At 35.1% G+C, this 15,572-nt stretch overlaps 3 protein-coding genes across 3 annotated transcripts; 1 reads left to right on the plus strand and 2 right to left on the minus strand.

Annotated features, from left to right (window-relative positions):
• The first annotated feature begins 196 nt into the window (after positions 1 to 196).
• LOC102626700 (succinate--CoA ligase [ADP-forming] subunit beta, mitochondrial) lies at positions 197 to 4,118 on the plus strand. The gene is made up of 12 exons (XM_006479426.3): positions 197 to 542; positions 723 to 833; positions 934 to 1,045; positions 1,168 to 1,232; positions 1,460 to 1,537; positions 1,652 to 1,726; positions 1,841 to 1,993; positions 2,171 to 2,305; positions 2,601 to 2,765; positions 3,074 to 3,196; positions 3,615 to 3,686; positions 3,816 to 4,118. Exons 1-12 carry the CDS (start codon positions 441 to 443, stop codon positions 3,891 to 3,893), a joined length of 1,269 nt encoding a protein of 422 aa, XP_006479489.2. The 5' UTR covers positions 197 to 440; the 3' UTR covers positions 3,894 to 4,118.
• Positions 4,119 to 4,260: 142 nt separating this feature from the next.
• Positions 4,261 to 7,708, minus strand: LOC102626408 (long-chain-alcohol oxidase FAO2-like). The gene is made up of 3 exons (XM_006479425.4): positions 7,230 to 7,708; positions 6,842 to 7,114; positions 4,261 to 6,106 (listed from the first exon to the last, which is right to left on the minus strand). Exons 1-3 carry the CDS (start codon positions 7,446 to 7,448, stop codon positions 4,352 to 4,354), a joined length of 2,247 nt encoding a protein of 748 aa, XP_006479488.2. The 5' UTR covers positions 7,449 to 7,708; the 3' UTR covers positions 4,261 to 4,351.
• A 3,098-nt stretch (positions 7,709 to 10,806) lies between these two features.
• Positions 10,807 to 14,373, minus strand: LOC102626992 (glutathione gamma-glutamylcysteinyltransferase 3). The gene is made up of 7 exons (XM_006479427.4): positions 14,213 to 14,373; positions 13,939 to 14,095; positions 13,585 to 13,835; positions 12,162 to 12,325; positions 11,790 to 12,051; positions 11,259 to 11,708; positions 10,807 to 11,025 (listed from the first exon to the last, which is right to left on the minus strand). The coding sequence occupies exons 1-7, from the start codon at positions 14,291 to 14,293 to the stop codon at positions 10,957 to 10,959; spliced, it is 1,434 nt and encodes a 477-aa protein (XP_006479490.3). The 5' UTR covers positions 14,294 to 14,373; the 3' UTR covers positions 10,807 to 10,956.
• Between the last annotated feature and the right edge of the window lie 1,199 nt (positions 14,374 to 15,572).

Here is a 15,572-nt window from a genome sequence, read left to right on the forward strand (position 1 = left end):
ATGTCCCAATGGGTCTCCAAATTGGAACCGAACTGCCTTGACTAGTAATTTTCATAACGCGGACATAACAATAATAACACGTGGGAAACAAAACCGGGTAATATCTTAAAAAATATTCTTTCGTAACGTTCTGAAATTAGAATAAACGAATAACACGAGGGGCTCAATGAAATCTTTGCTAGAACAACTTTCATTGAAGAAAAGGGGGTATATTTGCATAAAACTGTGAGATAGGAGGGGTGAAATAACGAAATAACGAAATAAAGAAAATAGGAAGAATCTCTGGTTCTCTACCGTCTAGGGTCAATTCTGTCACACTCTTCTTCGTCTGACTTTGATCGCATTCGCATCAGTAAGCAGCCGCGACAAATTCCCTTTTTTCTCTTCATTGTTAGGGTTTCACGTACATCTATCCAATTCGAATCTTCTCTTCTGAAATAATGGTGAGAGGATTGTTAAACAAACTCGTCTCTCGTTCCCTCACCGTCGCCGGCCAATGGCAGCAACAGCAGCTCCGCCGTCTCAACATCCACGAATATCAGGTTCCCTATTTTTCCTTTTGTTTCTTCTATTACTCTTGTGTTATTATTATTGTTTTTCTCCTTGTTTTTGTTTCCCAAAAACTGGCAACTGCATTTGTGGATCTTTGTACTTGTTGAAAGGTTTGAAATTTCTTTTGGATTGAATGTGAGGACTGATGGATTTTAGTGTGTGGAAATCAGGGGGCTGAGTTGATGGCCAAATATGGAATCAATGTGCCCAAAGGACTCGCTGTTGCTTCTGTTGATGAAGTCAAAAAGGCTATTCAGGATGCTTTTCCCGATCATAAGGAGGTGAATTTTGATAAATTTTTCTCTATAACTTGAATTTTTTTTTTCTTGATTAAACTAGACCAAGCAACGTTGAGTAATATTGATGTTGAATGTGATGTAGCTGGTGGTTAAGAGCCAAATTTTGGCTGGTGGGAGAGGCTTGGGTACTTTTAAGTCTGGTCTTAAGGGTGGGGTTCACATCGTTAAGAAAGAAGAAGTTGAAGATTTAGCTGGTAATGGTTATTTTTCTTTCTATAATAATCCTTTGGAGTTTGATTTGCTTTTTCCTTTTCGTATTTGGTAAAAGTTGAAGATTGATCTTTCCAAATTTATCTTATGTTCTTATTGCTTGCAGGGAAGATGCTTGGACAGATACTTGTCACCAAACAAACTGGTCCACAAGGCAAAATTGTCAGCAAGGTTGGATATCCTTTTCTATCTATGTAGAACCTACATTTAAACTCATTCGTTGCCACTGAGGAGGCATATGCAGTTATAGTATTTGATCTTCTTGGACTCGGATCTATTATATCCTTTTTATTTTAAATAAAAACTATGACGTTCTTTCGAGTTACTCGATGAACAGTGATTTTACCTCAATAGAAGTAGTTTGATGTTTTCTCTGATCAATTTCTTTCCCCTGCCAGGTTTATTTGTGTGAAAAGTTGTCACTTGTCAATGAGATGTACTTTGCTATCATGTTGGATCGTAAAACTGCTGGCCCTGTAGGTTTCCCAATATCTCTATTGTTTTCGATACCTTTAGCCTTTTTTATACAAATTTTCACTGGAGATGATTGTTTCAAAAGTAAAAACACTTATTTATATACTATTTTTCAGATAATAATTGGTTGCAGCAAGGGAGGAACCAGCATTGAAGACCTTGCTGAGAAATATCCTAACATGATTGTTAAGGTTATTATCCTTCTGTTTTCCTTGGATAATTTAGGATGGGCATCAAGGGCAGTCTCTTCTTTTCTTTCTGTTGCTATATCGATATGTAGCTGAGTGTTCGTTTATTTCTTATAGGTGCCTATTGATGTTTTCAATGGAATCACTGATGAAGATGCTGCTAAGGTTGTTGATGGTTTGGCACCCAAGGTTGCTGATAGAAATGATGCAATTGAACAAGTGAAGAAACTGTATAAACTCTTTTGTGAGAGTGACTGCACATTATTGGAAGTGAGCATGAATTTCTACATATCTCTAGTGTTACTGATTTGTATGTCTTTTATTGGTTGGGGGGCAAGTGGAATTGGTAATCCATTTGGTTGGTGGATCTCTCTGTATTGTATTATTATTATTATTATTTTCTCTGGTGGATGTCTTAGTTTGGATATTCTTTTTATTTTGGGTCAGATCAATCCTCTAGCAGAGACTTCTGGTAAGCAGTTGGTGGCTGCTGATGCTAAGTTGAATTTTGATGATAATGCTGCCTTCCGTCAGAAAGAGATATTTGCTCTGCGTGACCCAACGCAAGAGGATCCTCGAGAGGTTTGGATAGTTATACAATTTTCTTGATTATGTATGTGAAATGTTTAGTCTTATACTAGTGATCTAAAAGTACAACCTTAGAGTGGGTGATGGGTTATTCAAAAATGTTAATTTTGTCAATTACAAAGATTCTTTGATCACAGAGCCTGAACCATCTTGTCATGTATCCCATAGATAAAATCTCTCTCATTCCCAGTACGAAAATGGACAAACTAGCATAGACAAGAGTAGACTCACACAAATGTTTTATGCTTTCTTTTATCCTGCTTGAGTTGTACATTTTATCTTCTGACAGGTGGCTGCTGCCAAAGCTGATTTAAATTACATTGGCTTGGATGGAGAAATTGGTTGCATGGTGAATGGTGCAGGATTAGCTATGGCTACAATGGATATAATCAAATTACATGGTGGAACTCCTGCCAATTTCCTGGATGTTGGTGGTAATGCTTCTGAGGGCCAGGTAATGTTTCTAGACTTTGTTTTCTGTGTGCTAATCATGTCACTGGTCGAATGTGTCAATAGTTTTGAGCCTACTTCAGATTCAAACATCTGGAAGTGATAACTTTTTGGGTTTCTGTATGTTATCACTGTAATTTATGTTGGTGGTGCCCATTGTGGTAACTTGCTGATGCTGTTATCTACATTTGTGTCTTTGCACTTATGCTTATATGTTTGTTGATATCTGACATGCTTAATGATCAACTTGATATATTAATTGGTTTTAAAATTGTAACAGATTCTTACTTGCTTAATCTATCACGTGGACAGGTGGTTGAGGCATTTAAAATTTTGACTTCTGATGAGAAAGTCAAAGCAATCTTGGTGAACATATTTGGAGGAATCATGAAATGTGATGTAATAGCCAGTGGAATTGTCAATGCTGCTAAACAAGTAAGTGCATTAGATTGTTTTGGTTTTCATTCAAATTATTTCTGCCTTTTCAGACTGGTTAGATGATGTTGGCAAGGTTCTAGATTCAAATCTCATAATAAGAGAAATTATTATCTGTTAAATTGCCTTCTCTTTAGCACGCCAAATACTTGTCATTTCCTTATCTTTTGTTCTGGTATCAATGTATAGATTTTCATTCGCATATCTTTGTAGGTGAATTATCATTTTAGACTAGGCATGAAGAAGAATTGATTAGTTTGTTCAATATTGGTTGAGGTGGCAAAGAATTTGAGTTATGTTCCCCAAGACAAAAATACATGAAAAGGAAAAAAAAATAAAAAAAATTTCTGTACTTTATTACATTGCTTTGAGTTCAGTTATTCTAGAAGCATTGATTTGATCTGGGCTTGTACTCAAGGTTGCACTCAAAGTACCAGTGGTGGTTCGTCTTGAAGGCACCAATGTTGACCAGGGAAAGAGGATACTTAAGGTAAATGTGGAATTGGATCTGATTTAAATATTTATGATAAAAATGTAAAAATTTCATTTAGAACTTAAAATGATTAGAGTAATTTTCTTGATTATTCTAGTTAGATACTCATTATCACTAATGTTGCAGGAAAGTGGTATGACTCTAATAACAGCAGAAGATCTTGATGATGCTGCTGAGAAAGCAGTTAAAGCTATAGCCAGTTGAAAAAAATCAAATATACAAGTGTACTGCTCCCATTCTTCACAAACTTCAGAATTTTAAAGAATTTTGGTAAAATTGAGTGCATTGAATCTTTGCTGTTGATAAAAAGCAGGAATGAGGAAACATTCTTCAATTGTCTTTCAAGATTTGACGTTTCATGGTTCTGATTATTGCGGTGTTTCATAGAGTATTATAAATTTATGACACCTCAATTAAATTTTGTGGTTAGTTTGGTCTCTTGTGCCTGCTTTCTTCCCCTTTACTTGCTTCCACTCTTAGAGATGAGCTGTGTCTCGGACATGGTGTCTAGAGCTAATTTATTCAGTCTAATCTCTTCCCAGCAGAGAATGCTGAAAAATAAATAAGAAGATTTGTTAATTTATTTTTCTTATTTGCTTTACTCATAATGCCTGTTCACAATGATGAAAAGAGAATCAAAGAAGAGCATAATGAACAAAATTTTAATTTTCTGTTGAGCGTATATCTTTTTTCAGTGAGTCTGCAATCTTCTTGGAAATGCAGTAGGATGTGGATTCAATAGTAATCATAGGATTTATGCCAATTGCACTTGGCAGAACACTGCCATCGCACACAAATAAGCCTTCTGCTTCCCAACTTTCACCATTCTCATCAACCGCACCATCTTCCTCAGTAGCACCCATCCTGCAACTTCCCATCTGGTGTGCTGAAAAATATACAGACCAGTGCTCCCCCCTCGACGCCATCCCACCTACTACTTCGATAGAACCTATAAACTCCTCGAGATCTTCCTCCTTGATTCCTTTACATCTAATCCTATGGCCATCACTCCTATATGTGCCCACTTCTTCAGCTCCTGCCGCAATCAAAATTCTTAAAGCTTGTCTCAAACCAGTTTTAAGATTCTCCTTATCATTCTTACTTAGCCGATACTTAATCTTACCTTCGACCTTAACTTCTCCTGAACCTTGATCTCTGACCAATGCAAAAAGTTGAGCAATTCTTCCATACCTAAGCATTCTGTCTTTCAATTCACGCCCAGATATCCATGGAAAACTTGCGGCAAAAGAAGCTGGTCCCATTGCTGAAGATTCTATTATTGCCTGAACTTTGGAGTCTTCTGAAACCACCTTGTGGATCGAAGTGATGATTCCTCCTTCAAAAGTTTTGCCTTTAAGTTCTGAAACATGATCTGGGATGTATCCCCAAGCCAAAAGAACAGGATGAAGATGAAGGTTTGTGCCAATATTTGAATTCTCCAATCCACTAGAGATCATTAGAGGAGGTGTCAATAGAGATCCACAAGCTGAGATTGTTGCCTTAGCCTTGATTTGCAGCTTCCTTGTGACATTCTTATTCAGAGCTGTTGCAGTAACCCCCAAGCATTTTTTACTTCTAATACTATCTTTGTTATCCACTAGTATGAATTTCTCAGCTTTGAATCCTGCTAGAATCACGGCACCATTGTCTACGGCATCGACAAGCCAAGTAACATCAGTCCCTTTCTTGTCTCCTGTTCTACAACCATAGTTGCAAGAACCACAATAATGTTCTTCTGGAGTATTTCTTGCAACTGACTCGACTTTTAAACCAAGATTCTCACATCCTTTCTGTAGAACTTGATTTTGAAATCCTTCCTCAGTACAATGTTCTGTAACACCAATCCTCTTACAGACCTTGTCCATTGCTGCTCGATAGTCTAAGCTCCCAAAGAGAGGAATCTTATGCTCAACAAACCAGTCCCTGAGAACAGAATCCGGTGTTTCAATGCAGGCAGACCAGTTAACAGCAGAGCCTCCACCCACCGCTGATCCTGCCAAAACCATAAATTTCCCGTCGAGGGTTGAGAGCAATCCACCAGATTCGTACAGCTCATGCATGGAGGGACCTTCCAGAGAAGAATAGTCTTCTGCAACAAAATAGTTCCCCTTTTCAAGAACCAGTACTTTCTGCCCAGAGCTTGCAAGAACTGCTGCTGCAACCCCTCCACCGCAACCAGAACCAACAACTACAACATCACATTTGATCTCAAACAAATTGTGTTCGTGATCGACAGTGACTTGAAGGCCATGATCGACAAGACGTTGAAAAAGCGAATGGTCATTTTCATTTTCATGCACAGTTTCTACAATTCCCTTTTGAAGAGGTCTCTCCCCTCTGGGTTTGTTGGATGGTTCCCTGGTGTCTACATGATACCCAATTGCTTCCCATGCTGGGTTTTCTGATTTTTCATCAGTCTGAAAAATGGTCAAAGTACAAAAATTTATAAATGCTAATGCAACGAAATATAAAATATAGGAAATCAAGAATCTGCATAGCCTTGAGAGATGCTCAAATTTTTCACATAAAGAGATATGGGAAGACAATCCACATCATTCTCGATTCACTCCTAAACCAAGAATCTGAACTAGAAATCAAGAGATTTTTTTTTTTAACTCCTACATCCCAGTCTCATATTTTAAGGCTGACATAACTTTAGCAATTGAACAATTTTCCAAAAAAGTGAAAGCAAAGGTAACACTTGTAACAACACGACATTAGTCAAGAAAAAAATTGATCAAATATAGAGGCAAAAAGCCAGGGTCGGTACACTGAGAACGAAATTAGTTAATGTCATCCTCTCGCCAGGGAAGAAACTGCAGTAATTCATCAAGGTCATTTTTCTTGCTTCCAAAATTATAATTTATTTTCTTCCCTAGTTGTGTTTGGTTCCTAACTCATTGTTATGTAAGAAAATTTCAGAATATTTACATAACAAAGAATAATTAGAATTGAGAAAGTAAACTTCTAAAAACATATTCACCTAACGAACCAAGCTTAAAGTCAACACAATGAAAAGTCAGAAAAGAATACTTTATTATCATTGCTTATCACCTAACATTTTGTATCAATACTGACTAATGAACAAAAATTAGATAATTCAAGAAAATAATAATAATGACAAGAAAAGATGAGTGGACTAAAAGCATTACCCTGGCAAAGAAATCGAACAAGCAAAACATTTTGATCATCACAAACACAATTCGTAGAGGCAGCAAATATCTCTCCCTTGACCATTTCTTGAGAATCTTTTCTCTCTTCTCCAAAGAAATTTCAGAGAAGTTGTGAATGAAGGGCCAGTTCCAGTCAAAACAAAGATATCCACAGAGCAGTAACGTCCCTAGTCTAAATGAAAGAAGCGTGAGAATTAGACGTGCCAAGAACACAGCTTGTGGCTGCCCTCTTTTCACCATCAGCTCTGCTACCTGAAAAGAGAAAAGGGAAAAAGAAAGACTTGTTTTTTAATGCTAAAAGAAAGAAAAAACAAAAAAAGAAGGATTTGAAAGTAAAAGATAATACCCAAGAAATAAAGAGTGTTACCTCATGAGGGATTGGATGCTGAGAGGCAGAAGCTTTGTAGAAGGAAACAATGGCCTGGTTGTGGGAGTGCTGTTTGGTGATGGTTTCCGGAGGCAAGGGAGGGACGAGGGTTTGACAGATGGCAGCGAGTGATTCGATCTCAGATGAAGAAAAGCCGTGGCTGTAACTGCTCACTCTTCTTCCCCCTCTCAGCAGAGGATGGCTCTCTCTTCCTTTCATTGTTTCTTCAACCGCAGATGATGAAGATGAGTTGACTTCTTTTCCTGGCTCTCTCTTTGATTGTCGCCCTTTATGTTTAATTATCCAAAGAAACCCGCCCTACTTGCCGCCACTGTAGCTGGATTGGACTCGTGAGCTGTGATAATGGTGCTGCCGACCTTTTAGAGGCCAATTCACGACGTCATCCCCAGTCACCCTACAACTCTTCAATTACTTTATTACATTTCCAATTGCTTTGATTAAATCTAGCAGTTAATCTATTTGTTTGTATCCCCATCATGTAAGATAACAAAACCAAAGGGAATCTTACAAATCCTTCCTCAAACATAAGTTAAAAGACTTACACCCAAATTAAAGTGATCTGTCATACTTATCTTCTTTACATTTAAAAATGTTACACTTATAATTAACTCCTTCACCCTAATAATATGAGTTATTCTATAATAAAAAGCCCATATTATTTATAAGGGTTATTATCGTTTCACTACTTTAAAAATTGATAAATATCAAATGACTACAAGAAGTATTGTCCTCTGTCATTTTCTTATTATATCTTTCCATAAAAAAGAAATATGTTGGTATTTTGTATTCATTTTTATAAATAGATTACAAATTCGTCTTATTAATGATTTCATATTTATATCATAATGTTGGAAATGAAACTTGGATGATCGAATAAATGTGGAAGAGCTGATTTTGTAAATAAGTTTCAAGTTTTTTTTTTAATCATGAATGGTAAAATTGATATTTTGTTAGTCAATTAACTAGTCAACTAACGGTTGTAACGGAAAAGTAATAAAATGATATTTTTTATAAAGATATAGTAGGAAAATGATAGAGAATAATATTTCTTGTAATCATTTAATATTTGTCAATTTTTGAAATAGTAAAACAATAATAACCATATTTATAATCAATTTAAGTTATATTACAAACATTAAACATCCATAGAATAAGATATTTTGTTGTGCGTGATATGACAATTTTATTATGACAATTTTATTCTTGATAAGTTAAGTTAATTACCTAATTTATGTTTTTTAATATAAAATTTTAGCATAAATATAAGCTATTGCTGCATTGAATTTTCTTTTAAAGCCTTATTTCACAATAAGATAATTAAAATTAAAAAATCGGTGTGCACGGGCGAGCATTAGTAGGATTCTTTGTTTGTAGTGTTAGTTAATTGAATAAGACAGGTAAGACAATTTGAAACAAACTTCTTAAACCATTATTAGGTAGGATAAATTCAAAGCTTTTTTTTTTAATTTTAATTAGTAATTTCAAAGCTGGCATGAGTTATTATTATTATTATTATTATTTTATTTTATATGGAGGAGAAAGTCGTTGATGAATTATTGGACCAAATTAAGACTAGTTACTGTCGAAGGATTGTCCGGTTCCACAGCTTCGAAAATAGATTAATTCATTGGCAATTAACTTTCTAAGTAGTGAATCACCCGAATTAATTATGAAAAAAAACAAGTATAAATATACGTGGCCTTGTCGTTCTCATCTCCGTCACCTCTGGAATTAATTAATTAATTAAATCCCAAATAGACGGACATACAAGTATAATAAAATAATTAATTAATTTGGAGTGAGAAAAGCTAGAGAGCCATGGATATCTTAATTTCAAAGAACGCATTGATACTGTCAATGATGGTCATGGCTCTGTATTATGGGGCGAGCACGAGCATGGCTCGTGTGGAATTTGGGAAACCACTGTGTCACGATGCCAATAGGAATATAGTTCCATGTGAAGGAGGAGGAGCAGCAGCACCACCACCACCACAACCCGTGCACACAAGTGTTGGAGAGCCCATGTGTCGGGACGCCAACATGAACATAGTTCCATGTGCAGGAACTGGAGCCGGAGCCGGAACCGGAGCACCACCTCCCCAAGTCTGAGAACCGGCTAGCGGTGTTGGGACACCAGGCCATGCATGTTCACAAGCAAAAAGATCCATCTCCATGGGCATGGCTCTCTATCTATCGTCTATTATACTTCGTCCCTACCTACGTACAACAATCACTACTACTTGATGAGTTGATGGGGGGGAATTTTTCTTTTTTTCATGTCCACTAAAAATATTGTTATGATTTATTTTATTCCTTTTTCTTTCTTTTAAATTTTTTTTTTCTTTTTCAATCTCTTTCCCTAGCTAATTAATCTATTTTTCAATCTACTCTCAATTAAAGGAAGTAATTTGATAAATCACACAAAGATATATAATATTCTCTTAGAGAAAAGAACACACTAAATTAAATTAAAGAATTGAATTACAACTTTTAATGCTCCGCATGCAATATTGACTCCTTGACTAGGAGTGAAGATTTTATGCTTCTTCTGTAGTAAACATCAGTCTTGTCCTTTTTGTAACTATTATTTTGCTTGAAGTAATGATAAATGGCTCTGTGGTGTTGCTTGGCTAGCCGTTAATATCACCTACAATCACCCGAATTTGAGTAAATAATAAGAGATAATAGTTGGTTTTTAGTGAATGATATTCCACATCTCGTCTAAACTTTTTGTGGAAAAAAAAAAAGAGAGAGAAATTGTAGGGATATTTTAGATAAAAATAAAATTAGAAATTGAATTTTCACCACCTTCATTTCGTCATTTTTTTTTCTTTTCACTTAGAAGTATTTTTTTTTTCTTTTCAATAAAATTAGAAAATTGGTTGCTCTAATTCTGAATAGAAGATCTTTTATTAACAGACTACCCTCAGCTCTCATTGTCTGAGGTCTTATGTTGCTGAGGAAATGTGTGAGTTGTGAATGATGAGCTTAGAAGTAACGATCACCCTTAGACAAACAAGAGACATTTTGGGTGGGCTTAGAAGTAATGATCACCATCGCTTAGAAGTAATGATGATGATGATGATGAAGAATGCGTATGCAAAAACAAAATGGATAATTTTGTTAATAAAAGATCTTCCATACCAAAAACAAAATTATGACGATGAAGAATGCGTATGCAAAGCTCAAAACGGATATCCCACATTGCTTCAAAAAGATTATCTTACAAGTGGTTCGGATCGTCACACATTCACTTCTCTGTCTAAAATCTAAGACATTAGACAATTCTATTACTTACCATAGCTAATTTTACTGCTCGTACGCGATCTTGTAATAATTGCATTGTAGATGATAAAATATAATTACATGGTACTTTTTTTATATTCTAAAATATATTTTTGAAAAATTTATTGATTCTGTATGGGTCGGACAGGGTATTTTTTTTCTCAATAATAGACTACAGTGGACGAATCTCATGAGATTTTTGCCGGCTGTAGGGAGAAATTATATAAATTTTGTCTCAAATTGTATCCTAATAGATGTGATATGTGATTTGTCATTTATTGAGTATTTGATTTTTTTTATAATTTTCAAATGAATTAATTGTATTATTCTATTGGTTAATTAATGAATATTATATTATTTGAAATAAAATTTCGGGATAAAAATTTTAATTGTTACAATAAGCCCTTTACTAAGTGACTAATTAACCAGAGAGTGACGGTCCACGGAGATCGATCGTGAGAAAATGAAGCTGTCGTCTCAAATGCAAGACCTGAAACAATGATAAAAAGGAAAGTACTCACTCAAATTGCAAGCATAACAAGTCTAATCAGATCATATAAATCAGATGCAACATATATATGACTTCTTGAATATTAACCACATCACCCTAAGGACCTTCCCGAGTGGTTCTAAAGTAAGTTTTGGTCAAAATATAATCTCTAAGGATCAGACAACGATGGATAATGGAAAAAGGATTTAAAAAAATAAAAAAAAATTAATTACCTCCAGTTGAAGCGGAGTAGGGAGATTGTCAATTGATGTAAGATGATTAAATTGAGCAAGTAGCTTTTCTTGTTTAATTCCGGCCCATGTACGTTGAGGCAGTGCCAATACAAGTAGTGTCAGAATGCCGGCTGTTGAAGGATGCAGCAAATTTCCCGATTGACTGGTTAAAGATGAAGGAACCAACAACATGTCAATACCTTGATCAATGCCATTTGTTCTTGTTTTCCCAGAAACCAATGTCATAGGCTTTGCACCGTCAGCTTTTGCAAGTGTCAGATTTGTTTCCTTACGGCAGGTTTGATCTAACAAACTCGGTTTCATAGGAAATACTGAATTTTCATTGAAACCCAAAGATACGAGACTTTTGCATGAGCAGATTTCAGAAGCCAGCCATCTATTAAGATGCTTGAATAGTTCAGTTCCTTCAATTATTTTCAATACTTCTTCCTGAAAATATACCAAACACACAGTATAAATACCAGAAAATTTGAAAATTATATAAAACCTGGAAAATTAAACAAGCCTTACTTTCTCTATTTTACTTGAGAAAACACCAGCATCTTCTTGTCTCCAGAACTCTGCAACACACTTGATGAAGTCTTTTAAATCAACGGGCGCGGAATTGAATAGAACAGAGAGTATATTCTCAACACCCTTTAAATCCTTCAATTTCATTCGGGGGGGAACATCTTCTGTCAAGTATTTGGCAACCTTTTTCAGATCCTCGTGTCCACTACTGTGCATTAGAGAACTAACGAATGCTTTGTGCGACCTTGAGATAACCATGAACCTGGAAAAAAAGCATTAATCTTATTTAGTTCTGACAAATTATTATATATCTTATTAACATTTATTACAATATAAATAAGATTTTATAAGCCAATAGAAAATTAAGATTACCCCCTATGCTGTCCTGTTGACTCGTCAGTCGTATCCATGGCTTCCCAAAGAAGTGTAAGAGGCATCCAATGGGGAGGATACTTGAATCGAGCAACATCCAAAATAAGAACCATGTCCCTTCCAGCATGATAGCCCCCAATTGGTGAATAATGACCATTTCCGTTCTGCATTTTTACTTTCAGTCAAACTTTTGTAAACATGAGAAAATGTTTGACCCTAATTATTCCTATTATTATTAATTTTACGGCATGTCACAGCGATTACAGAGATTAAGCTTGGCTCATAATTAAACCTGCTCTCCATCCCCTCGATAAGGAATGAATCAGATCATCAAAACCCCCCAAAACTCAGCTTTAGTTTATGAGCTGTTAAAACACAGCTAATCAAATTCGCGGGCCATAACTAACGACCTAACGGAACTTTTGACTTCATAAAAGTAGAGGTGTCAAAAATACCCGCCCGGTCCAAACCCGGACCGTACCCGGGCGTTGTGGACCGGGTATGAAGCCGGGTCGGTCTTGGGCATCACTTGATAAACTCGGAACTCGGATTTTATTAAAAAAATATTATAAAATATATATTATTTTAAATATTTATATTTTGTTGACTAATTTATTATACATATATAAAGTTTTAAACACTTAAAGTTTATATTTTCATGTCAAATTTTATTGCAATAAATTTGAAACTTATAAAATTACCAAAAAATATAAAATATATACACATATAATATTAAAAAATATAAAATTCGGGTACCCAGATTAAAACCTGGCCCGGACCCGGACCGGTTGCATCCGGGTAGGGTCCGGTCATTGCAATACTCGGACCCGGCCTGGAGTTTTGCCATCCCTACATAAAAGCTTAAGTAAGTCACGTGATTTACGTGTGCATTCGCAGGCTTATTTATAAAGCAACACACTAACCGTGTCTTGGATTCACCATCACGAGGAGAGATTTTATAATACTTCTGTTGTATTATATTTATTTAATGCATATATAATATGTCTACATTTGTTTTAAATAATAATTATATAATTAATTTTTATATTTAATTCATACAAACATGTCATATATGCATTAACTGGGTGCAGCTTAACAAAGAATTCTAGAATCTCTCCTTCACTACAGATTAGATAGAGAGATTCTAAGAGTACATGTTTTGTATTATACCCACTTAATATATGTTTGATATGTCTGTATTTATTTTAAAAAATAACTATGTAATTGGTAATTATACTTAATTTATGCATACATGTCATACATGCATTAGGTGAATGTGATCTAATAGAGCTACTCTAAAATTTTTCCTTTGTGAGAGATTAGATGGAGAGATTTTAGAGTACCTCTATTATATTACACCCGCTTAATACATATAGAACGTGTGCATTTATTTTAAAACATCATCATGAAGTATATATTGTACCTGTTTAAAAACTGGTCTATGATATGAGGTGATCACATGATGAGAATCCTCTGATGAGGAGGCAGAAGAAATAACATGTCTACGAAAATCATCAATGGAGCTTTCGTTCGTCCTAAAAGCTTCGACGTTAGCTCCATTACAGTAAGCGGAATATGCAACTTTAGCAAATGAAATTCCCTCATCTTTAATCTTGCTCAAAGGTTCACAGCAATCCAACATCGTGTCATCAAACCATCTCCAAGGCCCTGTCCCTGTAGAGTTAAGAGTATATACAAGATAATTAATCCTACATATATGTTTGTTTTAAGTAACCAAATTCTGATTAGTGAGTTATTTTGTGATCAATTTACGTACCTTTCCATGTTCTCCCGGGATCAATGGCAAGGGCATTGAAAACCATGGCAAGGCTTGCAACTCCGCAGTAATTAATCTCTGACTGAGTCTGGTAGTATGATATCAACTTAAAAAATCCTTCCATAGTCGCTCCTTCCAATGCTTCAGTAAACAATTGCTTCAAAATGAATAAAATTTGGCAACACACATCATTAGTTTGAGATAGTTTAAAAAAAATTTGAATTCCTGCGTGCAACTAATAAAAGGACTTATGCTGTTGGATTAATTTACTAACCTTGCCTTGTGGGGAAGCAAACTCAATCGCCGGAGGAGAAAGAGCACCTCTGTAATAAAGCCCTTCAAGTTCCTTTGGCATTTTCAGTATGCTAATGCTTTGAATGAACTGATCTAATTATTATTGAGAGTTTATTTAGGGAGATTAATTAACTGTAATTATTGGAGCACGATGTTTGATACTCCGCCTAGCCTTGACTGCTGCTATTTATATACACTTGTGTAAGTAGTAGGATAGTGGACGTGTGGCTAGCTTTCAGAAATCACAGCAGCACGTTTTAATTTTTCGATCTTTACAGCACTACTGTTAGATTTTTTTTGTTTTTTGTTTTTTCAATTGGTCTGTTTTTAATGGAGTCAACATTCTGTGGCCATAGTTATGCCGACAATGTGAGAATCGCTGTCACATTTCACGTGGTCGATGAACAATAAGCACGAGGGATGCACACACACACATATATAGATATATATTGAGGCAAATGCTAAGTTACAATTATTGTAACTTACATCTCTTATGTGAACCACACACATATATATAGATATATATTGAGGCAAATCTCTCCTTTTATTGAACATTGAAGACAAGATATATAGCAGCACATTTGGCCGATGATATAATCCTCGCACATTAATTCCTAGTAGATAAATTAAAAACTTGTCTAGCCATTAAGAAAACTCAAATAATCTTGCCAGTATTAAACTTTACTTTTTTCCATAGATAGAAATTTTCCTTCTCAAGAAGTTAATTGATTTAATCTCATGATTTTGTTTTTAATTCAATGATATTATCTAATGAAACAAGAGTTTCACACGATTGACCAGTTTGCAGTCCGTTTTTTAAGTAGAATTGAAACAAATGCTTCTCAAAAAAAAAAAAAAAAATTGAAACAGATGGGTTATATGGGAATTGGATAACAAATTTTATTTAATCTAAAGTCAAAATGACCCCTAAAAGAACCAAAAATGCCCACTCACTTTAATGACAGTCATTCTGTTTCTTCCTTCGCTGTATCAAACAAGTTTTATGAAAATACTTGTACTAAATTGCGTTGTTGATGCCAGGAGACTTTATCAGAACCGGTACTACTATTACTGCTGCTGCAAAAGAACCAAAAATGCTTTGTGTGAAACAAATAACTAATAGTACAAGGACACCACGAATGATTGTGGTTATATATTTCAGTTTATATTCTTTAATCTCTGCGTTTTCTTTTCTTTTCTTTTCTTTAATCATATGAATACTTCGTCCCAATCTACACAATCGCTCAACTTGATTGGGTAATTTTTTATTGTATCCACTAAAAGTGCTTTGCAATCGAAATATTGATATGATTAATTTGATTTTTTTTAAAATATCTTTC

This window comes from Citrus sinensis, chromosome 3 (genome assembly GCF_022201045.2).
Source record: "Citrus sinensis cultivar Valencia sweet orange chromosome 3, DVS_A1.0, whole genome shotgun sequence".
NCBI classification, from domain to species: domain Eukaryota; kingdom Viridiplantae; phylum Streptophyta; class Magnoliopsida; order Sapindales; family Rutaceae; genus Citrus; species Citrus sinensis.